The following is a 16,663-nucleotide window of genomic DNA, read 5'->3' on the forward strand; positions in this document are numbered from 1 at the left end:
GATAAAAGCTTCCCCAGCCACCCAACAGAGGGCAAGCAAGGCTTTCAGCAGAGACAAACATTCGAGGGAATGGGTTTGTTCCCCTGCTACTTGTGTGCATTCGGTTTCATGTTTGAGGTGCTTTAATTATGCACAAAATGAATAAAATTATTCCATCAGAATTGCGACAAGTGGCTCATAGTAAAGTAAGCTAGTGGCTGTCACAAAATCAGGCTCCATCTGGAGTCACCAGCATGGGAGAACCTGTGTGCTGTGGTACCTGTCCAACATGACAGGAGCCATGGGAGCTTCCAAAAACTGCTGAAAGCCAGGAGGTATTTGCAAAAATGAGCTCCTGTGGGGTTGCTGGGGAGGAGGGGGGGGGGAACATAAATTAATATTGCTGCTGGTTTGGGGTAGGGAAGGAGAGTACCCTGAGAAGGGGCCCTGGTCCTTGGCTTCCTGATCACTGGAATGGACAAGAGGATGGGTTTCTTCCTTCTACAAAAGCGTTCTGGGTGGCCCCACCAACCTATTATTCCCAAAGAAAGCTGCTTGTCCCAGCTTGCCACCTCACTCCCATGTGCTGCAGCAGAATGGACAAGGTTTCTCCAGACCTCTGTTCCCATTCTTACACAAGCAGAGATTTTGCCACGTAATTGATATTTTTATAAGCACTCAGCTCTTAATGAGAGCAGTTAATGGAATTTGGCTGATGTTTCCAGAACTGCAAGGAAAGAAGAGCCATTCCCTTATAATTCATCACCTTAGGAATACGGTTCACCTTGGAAAAGCACTTGTCCTGCTGTGACTCTCTGGCTGCCACTCATCCTCTGACTTGCACTTCCTGCTGACTTTGAGAAGAAATGGCCAACAGCTCTAGAAAAAAACCTGAAAAAACACTAGAAGACAGATGTGTTTGTGGGAGAACTTGTCATCAGCAAGCCTTGTGAGGGGGAAACGGGAGCAGTGCAGAGGAGCTAATTGCTTGGTGACCATCTGGAAGCAAAAGACAAAGGGAACGTGGTGAGGCACACGGCTGGACTTTCACCTCTGCAGATTAAGAGCTGAATAATAAAGTCATAAACTGGCTCTCAGGCAAATAGAGCAAAACCAGAGGCAGCTGAGCCATAACAGGGCATCAGTTTGGAGTGCCAGGAGGGTTGGACATGAAAGATGGGAAAACAATTGATATGCTCATTAATATTTTTTTTCAATTGTCATCCAAAATTCTGCATTATAGGCTGAAGACTTCTGCGCAGGGGGGATGAGGATGGGGCTGGGGACAGATGCCCGCTCTCTTTGGGTCACTAGATGGCACAATTCCGGCTCTTTCCTTCCTCGCTCAAAGGCATTTTACAGCAGGAACCCAGGAGCTACAGGGAGAAAATTGTTCTCACTCCCTGTAACGGAGGTTGGCCAGAGTTATTTCAGTCATTAATCACTTTCTCACAATATTTAACAGACGCAGAAGAGCAAACTGTGGGAGTCCAGCCCCTGCTGAGAGAGAAAATCTTGCATTCTTGGTGGAATTTTACTTTTCTCTCTTGGAAAGTTTATGAAATGACTCTAAGTAGATGTGTCTAAACTGGGATAAATTCTACAGCTGCTGAAGATGCCTTGCTGCAGGTGCACACTGGGGTCTGAGGTTTGTAGCTACCAGCAAAGGTCTAGGCAGCCTCCAAAATCACTCCCCCATGCCCAAGGGCCGGTCCTGTTTGTGCTGCTGCCTTTTGTGTGTCCTTGCAGGAGAGCACTGATTCCCCTGACAGGAGTCAAAGCAGGTCGCTTGGCAAAACACCTTCCTGAGCAAGACGTGGATGGGGCTAGAGAGACGCGACACTCAAAGGCAATTGTGTTTATTAGATCCCACTGATGTTACAGCTTGTAGGAAAAACACAATGCTGCACTAATTTTCCTGTCTACTGGAAATAATTGTTCAGATCTACTGAAGTCGCAACAAAATCACATGGCAATGTCTGTGAAAAGGCAGGAAATCCATATCTTGGGAAACATTGATGCAGCTGCAGTAGGAGATAGCCTAGTTCACAAGGTCACAGTAAGAGTGAGCCTTAATTACAGCTGGAGTTGTTAAAAGCCCTCATGAGCAAGGCTGATCCAGGCAGGGAGGGAACGAAATGCTGCATGCAGAAAAGGACAGCCATTGCAGATGACATTTTTTTTATTATCTCCCTCACTTGCCTGTATCAAAATGGGAAATCAATAGCTATCTGTAAGGCATGGAATCAACTTAGCAAAGATCTTACCTAAACACATCACTGTTTTCCATAACTTGCAATCAGCCGGGTGCACGGAGCTGTCAGTGGAGAGGACAATGGGGAGCCCCAATTCAAGGAAGCATCCTGGGGCAGGCACACTGGGTGGAAGGGTGCTACTCCCAGCTCGCAGCTAAATCCCTGACTCTCCCTATGCCCTGGGAAACGAAGACTGAGGTGCCCAAACATATAAAAATACCCCTTGGAAGCTAGTGAAAATACAGAGAAACCTAAAAAGCTGTTGGAACTGATGGATTAAATGTTGAGCCTCAGCTCAGCTGGAAATTGAGGTTGAGCAAAAAGCCTTGGTAAGCCATCGATGGCCATCAGGAGGGGAAAATCACTCCTAGTGAGCTGCTGCTGAATGGAATGTAGGTAGATATTAAGGAAATACCTTAATAACTGAGCTCACCTGATACATCTTTAGCCTTAGGGACTGGTTGTGATTTTGAAAGGAAAAATAAGTCCTGTTTATTTTCTGGGAGGTTTCTTGCTAATGAATGTACAATTAAACTAGAATAGATCTGCATTGTGGCCGGATAATGAGCTAATGAGGAGTGAATCCTGCAGTCATGTAACCTGTGTCAGTATTAAATCCAACAGGGATTAACAATTAAATATTAACAGCTGATCAAAACACCAGATAGACTGTCAGCAGAATTTGAATAATGAAGCAATGCAGCACTGGACTGGTTACAAAACATTAACCTAGCAAAACTAAGAGTTGCTGTGACCTTTTCCCAGTCATCTTGTGCAGGAGATAAATCCTCAAAAACTATCATAGAGTTTGGCTAGAATAGAAGTATGATTAAAGAAATAACTCTTATTCTAGATAGATACTGAAGAAGAGAGGCTCACAAGTGCTGATGCAATATTCTTCTTCATATGCAAAGAATATTTGTACCTAAATTCTTTGTATGTGAAGTGTATTTGAGGAGTTAACGTAGTATCTGGGGTATGTGTGTGCTCCATTTGTGTACCCCAAGGAAGAACACAGGGCTGGAGGGACTAAAGAAACTAATCCTTTATATTTACCCCTGATGAGGGCATAGACATTCAGTGCCCACTGAGCCACTGCTTGGTGTGACCAACGTGTTGCAAGTCACAAAACAGCTCCCACCACCTTAAAACAAGCAGAAGACCATTAGGACAAAGGCCCAGAATTCTCCTCAAGTGCTGAACAGGAGAAATCAATGGTCTGAGATTTGCAATTACACCTGCATTTCTTCTCTGCTAAACAAGAAATAAATCTTCACAGCAAGAAATAACCTCTGTGCTCAGAAAAAGTTATAGAAAACAGCAACAAGAGGCTGGCAGGCATCCCTGAGCGTTTGTGGGGAGGGATAATGTGCTGGCTGCATAGGCTGGGGAGGTTTTGGTTCAGGGTTGATGATGTCTTTGCTCAGTACCTCCTCCTCCCCAGGAGCATCTCTGAGCTGGGTGATCTGGGCTGAGGCGGCCTGCAGCATTTCGCATCCCTCAGGGAGGCTGAGGGAGCATTTGCCTCTCTGGGCAGGAGCGGGGATGTGGGCAGTGGAGCAGTCACTGAACACAGCTCTGCCTCTGGGGTGTATTCACCCTCCATCTCCTTCCCAGTGTGTCTCTGAAGGAGCAGTGGAGCAGAGACACAGCCAAGGAACCAGACCCAAAATTGTTCCCAGAGTTTCCCTGCCCTGGCAGAGAGTATCAGCAGTGTCAGCTCTCCTGTCCCAAAGCCCCACAGAAAACACATTTCTGATGTGGCTGTGAAAAAGTTTTTTAAAAAGCCCAAAACACCAAGCTCTGAATGCAGCTTTCTGCAGTAACAGACAAAAATTCCTGTCACCTCCAGATCTCTTTGTGCATTCTTGGTATAACCTGTGAATTCGTCACATTGCTCATAACTCTTGTACTCGTTGTCTCTCAGGACCTTGTAAAAAAGCCTCCATCACCTCTCCTACTGTGTTTACATCTGTTCAATACAGCTCATCTGTTGGCAGTAACCTGCTCTCAGTTTGGCTGACATAAACGTCTGCCAGCCCAAACAGCATGAACTCTGCAGGCACAAAATCTGCAGGCACGAGCCTCCCTTGCCCGGGGAGCAGAGCTGCTACCAGGGCTCTTGCTGAGATGGTTCTGCTGTGGTCTGAGCCCTGTGGAGGTGCCTGGGCCTGCAGCAGAGCCATATGGACCTGCTGCTGTCCTGTCTGTTCCAGGCCCCAAGTGCTTCTCAACTTGGAGCCTTGTCAGGGTTGGGTTATGTTTTGGCCTTGCTGGTCAGTTCTGTGTGGCAGCACAAGGTGCTGCTTCTGGGATAATTCATCAGAGGATTCAAACCCTTCATTTTCCACCATAGGAGTTATCAGAAGTGCTGCCTGGGATACAGCCCACTCCATCCTTAGCCACGCCATCTCCCTCTGGCCCACATGACATAAGGTTTCACTTCATACTGTCTGGGAGAAGGAAATCCAGCCTCTCCATCAAGCAGTCCATGGAGAAAGCCTGCCTCTGGTGGTGCTTCAGCACCCATGGCTGTGCACACCCAGCTGAGGCTCCACTTTTGTTTCTTCAGCGCCCCTGAGAAGACAAATCTCTGTGCTGGGAGCCTTTTCCCAACCCCCAGTGCCCATGATATGGTGTGGCGCCCATGGTCAGAAAGGACTGAATTTGGACAGTTCCTACCAACCCTAAGAAAACTCTGTCTCAGGTTCTCTTACTATTAAAGGCATGAAAGAATGTTCACATCCATCCTTAGGGAACATGTTAAACCATACAGGGCTTTTCCTCCCCCGCCCTAGAGAAAACCTGGCTGATGCTGTAACCTCATCCAGCCTACAGCAGCCTGGATTGCAGCAGGGGACAGCAGTCCTGAACTGGGTTTAAACACCTTTTGATGGAAAGGAACGATAGATTTTACTGTCATTTATCCTAGCTTCTAGTGGATGTAGATATATTGTAATGCACAAGTTCAGATTTTGGATCTTCATTCACTTTGTCCAAGCAATGTTTTTATTAAGCAGAATGCAGCTGGCATTTTCCAGATTTCAGTGAGTCTAGAGCATCTGTAGTGAACATTTTAACACTGATTGAGAAGGACTGTATTTTTCAGGGAGGAATGCAGCTGGATTCACAATATTTTCTCAGTGCAGAGGTTCATGGACCAAAGAGAGGGTCAGACATTTAACACAGCTCTTATGTCCTGAAGAGCTCCCCATCAGCCTGTAAGAGGGGCAGATCTCCATGCTGAGTGCACAGGGTGCAGATGTTAGTCAGTCAGTCAGTCCCTCCCTTTGCCAGTATTTTCTCCTTTGTACACTCTGTCGACACATTGCCAGACGTGGAACAGATCCATCTTGCAGTTTGGGGATCTTCGTGCAGAACACTGCGGTCTGATTCAGGAATGGCTGATTTCTCTCACTTCTACCAACAGTGTTGAGACAAATGCTGAAAGAGTTTGTCTTGGTTATTTCAGTCTGTGCTTACGCAAGTGGCCTCAGCACTCAAGACAACAGGATTCCATAAGCAGGATCTTCTCAGAGTTTACTTTCTTGAAGGAAAGGTTTTTTTAAGCTCTCATAAATGCAAACATTGTAGCATACAGTAGATCCTTGACACTTAACTGCACCTGTATCACAACCACAAGAGCTTGAGTCTCTGTGCAATCCACTACAAATAAAAGCAGAGCTCTTTCTGGAGCACTTACCTCCTCCTCACACCCTTGTATCCACCGCATACATTTTGGAGGTGGCCGTTTGGGAGGATGGCAAATGCACATTTGTTACGACGGTCGCAGCTGAGGAATAGCCTTTCCTCAAGGAGTAAGCAGAATGGAGTCTTCCAGAACTGGTCTCTGTGAGGCACAGGGAGAGAAATAGGAACTGACAATGAGTGCTTGGTGACTTTCAGCTGCAAAGTTTTGTGATTCAGGGAAAGAAGCACTCCAAGGTGTGACATAATAACAACACATTTTATGTTATCCTTACACCTCAGCTCCCACATGAAGACCTTGATGCGCTTTCTAGAGCTGCCTAACTAAGACTATTCCCATTTTACAGCTGAAAATATTGCCACTGGAGACGAGCAACCATCCCAAAGGATGTCCCCAAAGGACTTTCCCCACCCTGTGCACCTGTAGCACACTTTGAGCAATGGCTCTATCCCTGAGCTGTGCTTCAGCTGTGCTTCCTCACCTCTAAAGAGATACATGCAGCAGGTGAGCAGGGACCCAGACAAGAAGCAGCCCAGTGACCCTGCCATGCCGAGCCAGCAGGACCAGCCAAACTTGTACTGGATGCCCAGGAACACGTTGTGGAAGAGCAGAGAGGAGCGCTCCACGTAGACATCCACAGCGTACCACACAGAGCCCGTGATGCCGGGGAGACCTGCAGGGCGGGACAGGGGTGCCACACACAGAACCACAAGAGATCAAATCTAAAGCTATAGCTGCTGTCTGCTGGGTCAGACTTCAGGGTGGGATGACCTTCCTTGGACAGCAGGGTTTGGCCCCTCTCCATGGTCAGCCTTTGGCGGATTCACCCGGGCTCCTGCTGATATCCTGTGCTGCCAGGCAGAGGCTGCACCTCATGGCTTGGCACTCACACACACCTCCAGCACACTGGCAGCACTCAGATTTCTGCAGCAAAAGGCAGAAAGCTCCTCCCTTCTCAGCTTGTTGTAAAGTTGTCTCCAGAATTTAATTTTCTAATCTGTTTTGATTTTCAGAACTTTGATGATGCTTTTCTGACAAACTTTGAGAAGTGAATGGAAGATGTTTAAAAGAGCCTCTCAGAGTGTTTTACATGTGCTCCCAGTGGTTGGGGTGAGTTATGTATTAAACCTGCTTAGGCTGAAGAAGAGGTAACTGCTTGATACTGGCATAAAGTCAAATAATATTATTTGGTCCCTAGTTGGCTATTTATTTTTGTCTTTAAAATTCTCCCACTGGCTGTAACAGCAAAGCACCTGAGCTAGTTGGTTATTTATCATCTAGAAAGGACAGACATGTTATTATCCTTTTATTAGAGATCAGCTGCAGAGATTTTGAGCTAAGTGACTTGCCCAAGGTCACACAATCTATGGCAGAGGCAGAAACCATACCAGGATGCCAGGACTTTCTAGTCCTTCAGCACTTGGTCGAGAGACCTATGGCAAGGTCTCTTTGCCATATCAACAACATTGACTGCTCCACAGTGAAACAGCAATAAATGGAAGTCAGTCAACTCAAAGCCAAGTCACCTGGTCAAAACATGAACTGAAAGCAGATAAACTGAACTACATGCTGTTAGAGGCAGGTGCTGAACAGAAGAAACTGCATTGCACAAATAAATCAAGTAAAAATCCTTCCTCCTACAGAAAATCACCAACCAAAATAAAAGAAGGCTTTTAACACTTCCCCAGTTTGCCAAAGGGTGTCCTGCAGAATGGGGACACAGTGGGGAAATACCTGCAATGAGCAACATCACTCCAGACGCCACACAGATGCGCAGCTTGATGAGCGGCTCATCAGGAAGGAATTTCACACAGTCCAGTCCCAGGACAAGGAAGAGAAATCCAAATCCTGACAGGATATCTGCTGTGATCATCATGGCTCGGGTCAGCACCAGCTTCACTGCAGGACAGAAGCAGATCATTCTAGTGCACAAGGAATGGAAATGTGGACAGGTAATGGGGTCAGATCCCCCAGGAACACTTTTTTCAGCTTCCCCTGGGAGTAATACCTGACTGAGAAAAGGAACATGCCTCTAATTATCTGTCACTGAGTAGAACAGATACTTTTTTAGTCTACACTCAAGTGTCCCCACCACTTGTAGAAACATCTCTGACTCTTACATACCAGGATGCTCGGCGTAGATGGAGTCATACTCATCACAAGTTTGGATCCCATCAAAAACGTTTGTGACACATTCCCACCACAGGCCACGGCATTTTGTACTCACCTGTGGATTGAGGAGACAAAGAAGACCATAAGTTAAAGTATCCACCAACACAGCAAGTGGTCATCTTAGCCCTTCAACAGAAATCCTGGTCAAGTTACAATGATGGTAACCGGAGCGTTTAGCTTGAAGAAGAGAAAAAGGAGCAGGATGGAGGAAAAGGACAATGTTTTCTGTGTCCCTACTAAGGTTTTTACATTAGAGCAAAAGAATTCAGACTAGACATTAGGAAAAAAACCCTGCCTACTAGTAAGGATAAAAATTCTGAAGGAAATTTCTGGGAGGAGCTGGGGGGTGGCTGACCAGAGAGATCTAAGAGCAGGTTTGCTCATCCATTGCCAAACGCTTGTCTAGGCTGAGCTGGGCATGGCTATGGACCAGACAGCCTGAGACTTTGCTGCCCATGCTCCCCTTCCTTACACCATCCTCCTGACAGTGGAGGAGCAGCTCAGAGAGTGGGAGAGGAGTGCAGAGGAGTCTGGATGTGAGCCCCTTTGCAGACACTTGGGGAATGTTTCCCCCAAATGACTCAGCTGTAGACTCTGGCTGGAAAATGAGAGGCAGCTGGTGCTGATCCTGGCCCTGGGGCTCCCAGTGCGCTGCCAGCCATGGGACCACGCGTGCCCAAGCCACAGTCATCACTTAGACATCCAGACTGGGGCAGACGATGGAGGAGCATCGTGGTTAATCGTCTCCACTGTCCTCAAGCTGTAGATACCATTCCCAGCCCAGCCTTCCATAAATCACTTTAATATGGGAGGTGTTTTCATTACCAATGCAAATATGGCAACAAGCAACTCTAAAATATTCCTGGAATTGCTCATACAAGGAGCAGAGTTAATGTCGGTGCAGCTTTGGACTCCAGCCCGCCCGCTGCTGCCAGCGACACCCGCTGCAGTTAATGGAAGGAGAAACTCTTCCAGCAAATGAGTTTCACGCAGGGGAAGGGGACCAGGCTTGCTTGGATGATGCAATAAATTCATTTTTCTTGCCCTGTGTAAATCACAAAGCAGATAATAACATATCTCAGCCACATAATAAAGTCTTATTCAGGATGTATTGAAGTCTGTAGCCAACCGCAGTATTTTCTCCACAATACAATGTCTGAGCCAAACTGTGCACCTCCTCTGTGATACTGCTCTATGGATCAAAGGTGAGTAAAAATGACTCACTGCTTCAGACTGGCAGAAGAGATACTATTTATATTTGAGGGAAAATAATCTACATTTTTTGTTTCATGCAGATGAAAAGTGCTTAGCATTTCTGAGAATTTCTGGGCATATGTAATGAAAAACATGATGAAAAATGAGAAGCAGTGACGGAAAAAACAGATTCATTTATTCTGTGCTTTTCAAGAGGAAAGTGTCTTGTAAAACAATTTGCCATGTTTACATTCAATGTGTTTTTACCATGGCCCTCTTAATGCAGTTGCAGGTCCTCTTCTGTCTTAACTCACCAGCATTCAGGCTGTGCTTGAAATAAGCATATTTTTATTAAATTACATTTTTTTCCGCTTGTATTTATGTAATTTCTCTTTCCTCCCAAACCACCATAAGCTTATTCATACTACTCTGCATTCAGCTAATAATGTCAGTTACTTTATTATAATGTCAGCTCGTGTTATTATTGTTTTTTAAATCTTACATGCAGCATCTACATCTAAATTATTTATAAAGAGACTAACAGGATTCCAGGCTTTGTCACCCTCCAAGCAAAACAGAGGCCTTAAGCACAACAGTTATAGTCTAGCTTGTGAAATAACCCCCTTCCCAGACTAACAGAATCTTGATTTATGTTTTGCATTTCTTGGGATGTTTCAGTTGTCACTACTCTTGCTAGAGCCAGTGCCAAACATGGGCAAAGCAGGGACCGGCCCATCTCCACGCAGCCTGTGTGCAGCCAGGGATAAATGTCCTGAATCAGGGGATCAGTCCCATTGCCTGGTTCAGGAGGGATGGGAAAGGGTGTCGGTGTGGGGACCTGTCGCTGCCCCAAGCCACTGCCGAGCTGTTCTTGTTTCTGCTGCCAAGGGCCAACCCTTGCTCCCCTCTGCTTTGTGCACAGTTGATCCTTCTGGTTGTTAATCTGCTCCTGAGCCACCCTTGGGCATCTTCCCTTGCGCTGACAGCACAGACCTTCAGGCACACGGGAACTCGTTGCTCTAAAGGGGACAGGGGTCAGGGCTTGAGGCATCATGTGGGGACATGGATTTCCCCATCCCATGGCTGGACCTGTGCACCATGTTGGTAGCACTAATTTCCCATCACCTCTCTCCCCACATAGCAAATGTGCTCCAGCTTCCCTGGGCCCAGCTGAGGAGCCCCTGAGCAGCCAAACATCACAGCCACACTCCTCATCTCCCACTTTGATTACGAAACACGTTGCCACGACCTGCTTTCCCTAACAGAAGTATGCATGTAAAACATGAACTGCATAATGACTGTAATAGATATAATTATACCCTATTCATAATGTATAATTAATAATAAAATAATTCTCATACAGAAAAAAAAAAAAAAGAAAATTACAAAACAAGCACACACTTCTCCTTCTGGGGAAAGCGGAGAAGACAAACACGAAAGTGATGTTAGTCACGGTGTTTTACCTCACTCCGAGAAGGTGCCAGCAGACAATGATTACAAGCCCAGCTCGAGAGTAAAACAGGCAGCATTTAACAGTAGTGGTGGTATTTATAATCCACCTGCAACAGGGAGGGACTGTCTACACAACACAGCACTTGTTGAGAAGAAGATTATGGGCTTTTTTCACTACAAACTACCGCAAAAATTGGCCCAGCCCTGTCTCGATGCTTCACAAGGAGTCACCTTCTTAAACAACTTTCTGTGTGGCCGTAATCTGTTGTTTCTGAAGGGAGGTGAGGGGCTGTGAAAGCTGAGTCAGGGCCCCTGCAGCCTCTCTGGAGGTGACTGCTCCTGGCACTCCCTGGCCTCTTCTTCCTGGGATGCTCCTCTCCAGTGGGACCACATCCTCGCCAGCTACAGGGGACCAGGGTCAAAGCCAAGCAACCAGCCAAGAGCCAGCAGCTACAGCTGCTGAAGGATGGAGTTCCCTTCTCCTGGATTCAAAGTTGCCTGGCTTACCCTTTTTCCAGCTGAAAACAGGAGCCATTGCGGTTTCCACGCCTTTCTGGCCATGGACATTCCCCTGATTAGAGAGGCAGTGAGTCATTAGGGTCATTAAGGAGATCAGTGGTCAGGTATTAAGGCTGGGGGCATTTTGCTCCATTATTTAGTATTCACACTCAGAGCCGGAATGTGAGAATAGTGGTTGCTAAGAACCAAACTGGGTGTTAATGGAGCACTTTGGACAGCCCATCGCAGGTGCCTTTGCACCAAGAAGACAAGGTTACACAGCCTCAGGGTAATGGACTGGTTCTTTATTGGACTCTCTTTGCTCAGTAGCTGGGTTTCTCTCTTCTGGTTTTCCCCACAATCGTATTCACTTGGCTTTTCTGAGTATACTGATACCTTCATCTGGCTACTTCCTGAAAGGAATCTGAAATATCTCCCAAATAAAGAGTCATATCCCATCCAGCATCACTGGGTGCACTCTATTTGCCCGGTAGAAAGGCTCACAGTGCAAACACACTGCAACTGCACTGCACTGGATATGTGCAATGTGCTGACACCTCAGCACTTACACCCACTTTTCAGGGTTTCTGACAGTCAGATTTTCAGGATTTCTTGTGGCATAGAGAAAAAAATTGTTTTTCTTGTAATCAGTTTTATCCTTCTTTCTTGGATAATTCACGCCTTCATGTGCTGCAACTAAATGCTGCATTGCAATCACTGAGAGCAGAGGAGCTCGTCTGGTTTCGTATACTGGAGAGCAGATAGAAAGTTTCCTCCTGATACATTCAGCCAAACTTTCTGTCTTGGAAGGTGTTTCACCTTCACTGCCTAAAGTATCCAATTTTCCAGAGAGCAGATTCCTACACTGTGGACTCACAGCTCTTAAATGTACAGAAATGAATAGCTGTGCTGGGAAGAAAAGACAAATTTGCAGTATTGAGTGCTGGAAAAACAGAGATGATTTGGGGCCTGGAGTCCTTGGGGCACACCTTGCATGTAAGCAGCCATCTGCTCCCTTGTTTGCAATTTACTTTGCCAATACCGTTCTCTAACCTGAGAGTGCCACTGTCCACATGAGCTCCAGGAGATACTGAGTCCCCCTGCTCCCCTTAAATTTCTGGTAGCCCTGTAGCTCAATGGCTGTTCAGAAAAAGACTTGAAGAGCACAGCTGTGCATGCTGGATGTCTCCACCAAGAAGTCTGGACTACAGAACTGGAAACATCTCCAAAATATCCATGCAGGCTGGACATACGGGATAACTCCATTCAAGTTCATGCACATTTAAAACCAGACCCTGTAGATCTTTCCTGAACTTACTAAGTGAGAGCACAGTCTGGATAATAAAGTCTGGAAAAGAGAAATACACAAAATACCACTTTTCCCCTTTTTTTGCCACAGTAATTAGTTTAATTTTCATCCACTTTCATCCAGCACAACAGGGAGAAAGAACATGAGAGTGGAGTAATGACACCGGGAACCAAACTCTCTCTAGGACACATTGGTTTTGGTGATCAGGCTCTCCTCACCCCAGTCTTACCTCCAGGGAGTCATCAGCATTCACCATCCAGCAGTCTGTCCAGGTAGATGTTATCAAAAACCCAGCAGAGAAAAAAGCAAAAAAGCAGCCCACATATTGGAGGAAAAACTTCATGCCAGCAGGTGCTCAGCACATCCAGGGGAGTGAGAACAGCAATGCCCAGCCTTGTTCCTAAAGCCGGGGTAGAGACTGAGCCTCAGTGTCCCAGATGACCACCACCCTCTCCCAGTGACCATGAAGAGCAGGACCTCCTCGCTTGTGCAGATGGTAGTGATGGCTGCAGGAGCAGTGGTCACCTGCCAGGGGTCAGGAGGAGGGTGAGAGTGCCCACGGGAGCTGCTGCAGCCAATCCGCCCTGCAGCACTACAGCTCTTGTCATGCCTGACTGAAGAGAAATGGGGCTGTGCAGAAGTGACATGCAGCTAACTGGAGCCCTGGACTGGCAGGGGGGGCAGGTATCATGGCAGGTTTTGTCAGAATAGGGATTAGAAAAAAGAATCAAAACTTGTTCTCCAGGGCAGAAGTTTTGAGCACTGCTGAGGGACACAGAGAGGAGCTCTCATGCACACACACATTTATTCCTGGTCAGTGGTTCGTGCCTTAGCAGGGAGCAACTGCAAAGTGTCTTGGTGTGGATCCCAGGCCCCTTGGCTGTCACCCTGTTGGTCTCTGGTGCAGTGATGATCTAGTTCAATGCAGGAATGTCACTAGGGAGGGAAAGGAAAAGATAGCAATCGTGGACCTTCAGAGCCAACATCCACTCCCATCCCAGCTCAGATACGGAACTCTATATTCTGAATTTAAGTCAAACCTCAACACCTCTCACGCCCTGGACCTCAATTCGTTCATGGCATGCATAGAACTCCCATGTGGAAATCTTGACGTTTTCAAACCAGTGCCACTCTGGAGGATTTCAGGTGGTTGGAATTTCCCTGCTTGCTTACTCTGATTGCAAACTTCCTGTATTCCTGCAGGACTCCCCTGGTGAGCGGGGGCCACACAGGCTGCCAGGAGCAGAAGGCTGGGGCCTCTGTGTGAAGCTTCTCACTGTCTCCTCTCCTGCAGTGCTGAGAAAGCCATCAGGGCTCCAGAGCAGCTGTCAGAAAAACCAAAGGGGAGTGGGACTAGAAATTTCTCCCACTCCAAAGGCACAAATGCACAGAAACCACTGCATCCTCAATGATCGTTATCTTTGAATACAAAGAGAAGCAGTAACAGGCTGGAGACCTGCCTTGAATGGGCGAATATTCCCCGCGGGTCAGAGGCGCAGACTCTCGCTCTGCGTTCAGCTCTGCTTCCAGCCGCTCGCCCAAGCCGGCGGTGTCTGTCATCTCAGCTGTCACCTCCAGATGGAGCCAAGCGGCACCTTTACAGAACTGCTCAAAGCCTCCGCTTCTCCGGGATTTCCCTTCAAATACCACAGCAGCGAGAAGTTTATTCTTACAATGGATAACCCGTATAGTTCCTATCATAACCTCATGAGGCGGTTTTACTGTCAGAGACCACAATTTTTACCCTGGATGCCAGGCTCACTCCGCTCCTCAGAGGTCACTCTGTGCAATAGGTCATCAGCACGTGCTTTGGGAGGCTTAAGTGGAGAATAGAAGTCCCAGGTCATAAAGCCAGGGTATGCAAGAGACTGCTGCTTCAGCTTTCTGCTTTCTGTTTCCTAATTCCACTTGTAGAAGCTGACAAGTGAGGAACTCTCCTTCTTCCATCTTTCCCAGATGCAGGTCTTGGTGCGGTTATGCGGATATGATGCTTTCTGCTGGGTTTTCTGGTATCCAAACATCTGTATAAGGCAAAGAAACCTTCATGATTTTCACTTCATGGCTTTCTGTGACAAGGGCAGCTTTGCGTTTTCAACAGTTCTGACCCACAGGGACATGGCAGTGCCCACACAGATCCCATAAAGGACAATGGCTTTCATTAGCCACACGTGTATATATATATAGATTAGACTGCATTTATGAGACAGGTACTGAAAATATACATCATCTTCCTACACTTGTCTTGTACTGTGTTCATTAACCTCTGTCTGCACCCATTTTTAAAAAGCATCCTAGTCAGTTGTCATTAGGGGCAACTCAGAAAAAGTGGTGAGGTGAGCTCAGAAAAGGCCTGAAAAATCTGAGACAGCCTTCCCACTATCAGCATTAAGTCCTTAGCAGTGTTAAGAGCAGAGTTTAACAGCAACAGAGCTTGGATTAGCCAGGATATGTATTATAGCCATATGAATCTCCTTTCCTTCTCCTTCTGTCCTGCACCCAAATGCAAGCCACTTTCAGAGAGGATAAGCCCAGTGGAAAGAAAGGGGACATTTTCCCTTATTTGGTGCATGGTGAAAGTGTCTCAATACAAGCATGACAGCGGTGGAAAGTGAAAATCTCCCGTGGTAATAGCCAGAGAGGTGTTTTTAAGCTTTTGTGATGGGCACATTGTAGTCTGTTCTTCCAGCTCTGCCCATCAAATGTCCCCGGATGTCAGACCAAGAGGCAAACTCCACTAAGGGATGGAGGCAGCACATGAGGCACCAGTGCTGCCTGTGCTTTGCTCCATCTCTCCACAGCTGTTATTGTAGTCCTGGTGATGTCTTGTTTATTTTCCGCATGCCCAGCAATGTGTTGCTGTCCCAGCTCCTTCCACCTCCCTGTGTTCATCTTCCCTGCAGGGCAGGGCAGGTGAGTGACCCTTCCTAGAGCAGGATGCCAGTGCTTCCCTGGCCATGAGTCACTGGGGACAGGAAGTGGCTCCAGCCATTTGCATCTAGCTTGGGGCTCTGAAGCATCCTGGCCTGGACAGCAGGGCAGGTCGGGATCCTCCAGTTTTCCCTCGTGCAAGACTGCTGCAGAGTGTGCAACACAATGAAGACAGTTCATGAATTTTCACCTGGTGGAGAGACCAATCCAATACCTGGTCCTTCTTTAAGTCTGTGTCTCCAAACAGTCCCATGGAATATGCTGTAGTTACTAGAAAGAATACAATATTCTTTATTTAGTAGAAAATGGCAAGATACATATATCTTTATTTAAAACAAGTCAGCATCTTCTTGAAGCAAAGTCTGTTGCAGTTTCTCATCATGGTCTGCTTTCCTAACTTGCATGACAGATGTCCCCTCAGCTTCAGGAAACAGCTCTCCCAAAATAACCTCCCAAGATGTCTTTGTATAGCCCAAAACCTGGCTGACATGACTCAGAGTAGCTTTCCAGTGAATTCGTAGGCTGTACTACATATGTTAACTGTGATTTGACACTAACAAAAAGCATTAGGGTATCCTAATATTTGATTGTCAGAGCTTGGCCTTGTCGGGCTCTTACTCTGCGTGGTATCAATGCAGCAAAACTTTGCTAATTTAAGAGTTTAATCACCTTGACTACACTCAGCCCCAGCTCAGGGACAAATGCACCATGGGTCGATTGCTTTTATTACTCATTAACACAAGGTGGTCTGTGCTCTCCGTTAAAGCCAAGCTATTTATGTTAGAGAAAGGAAGAAACTACTGCCAGTCTTGGGAGCTGGTTGTCACCAGTCTATTTACAAAATGATTTTTGCAGCAACACCCCACTGAGGTTGCAGTCCCATGAGCACAGAAGGGTGGTGTTCTGCCTTTACTCCCTCAGTGTCTAATATATAGTGTAGCAGAGAGCCTGGAGCAAGAAGGAAGTGGCGATGCTGTGCATTCATGCATGAAATACAGACCTTTCTGCAAACAGGCAAGCGGCCCGTGAGGTAACTCGTGTTCAGGGCCAGGGGATTGTCCAGCAGGAAGGGCTCAGGGGTCAGAGGAGGTGGGGAGCTTTGGAAGGGGTTTTCCTAAGAGCTCTTCTGCTCCATGGGCTTGTCTGCCCAACCCTCCCCACTCCTCC

General features: G+C 46.9%; 1 protein-coding gene across 1 annotated transcript; it reads right to left on the bottom strand.

Annotated features, from left to right (window-relative positions):
• Positions 1–5,220: 5,220 nt before the first annotated feature.
• CLDN16 (claudin 16) lies at positions 5,221–12,922 on the bottom strand. Its single transcript, XM_032120245.1, has 6 exons — positions 12,798–12,922; positions 8,068–8,170; positions 7,678–7,842; positions 6,425–6,616; positions 5,938–6,084; positions 5,221–5,859 (listed from the first exon to the last, which is right to left on the bottom strand). Exons 1-5 carry the CDS (start codon positions 12,909–12,911, stop codon positions 5,945–5,947), a joined length of 714 nt encoding a protein of 237 aa, XP_031976136.1. The 5' UTR covers positions 12,912–12,922; the 3' UTR covers positions 5,221–5,859; positions 5,938–5,944.
• Between the last annotated feature and the right edge of the window lie 3,741 nt (positions 12,923–16,663).

This window comes from Corvus moneduloides, chromosome 10, assembly GCF_009650955.1.
Source record: "Corvus moneduloides isolate bCorMon1 chromosome 10, bCorMon1.pri, whole genome shotgun sequence".
NCBI lineage: Eukaryota > Metazoa > Chordata > Aves > Passeriformes > Corvidae > Corvus > Corvus moneduloides.

Bases quoted from the DNA above. Each gene is read 5' to 3' on its own strand.
- CLDN16 (XM_032120245.1), bottom strand. From the start codon at position 12,911: ATGAAGTTTTTCCTCCAATATGTGGGCTGCTTTTTTGCTTTTTTCTCT. The intron at 7,843-8,067 runs GTATGTAAGAGT...TCTGTCCTGCAG, and splicing joins CATCTACGCCGAGCATCCTG to TGAAGCTGGTGCTGACCCGA. The intron at 6,617-7,677 runs GTATTTCCCCAC...CCCGCCCTGCAG, and splicing joins AGTGATGTTGCTCATTGCAG to GTCTCCCCGGCATCACGGGC.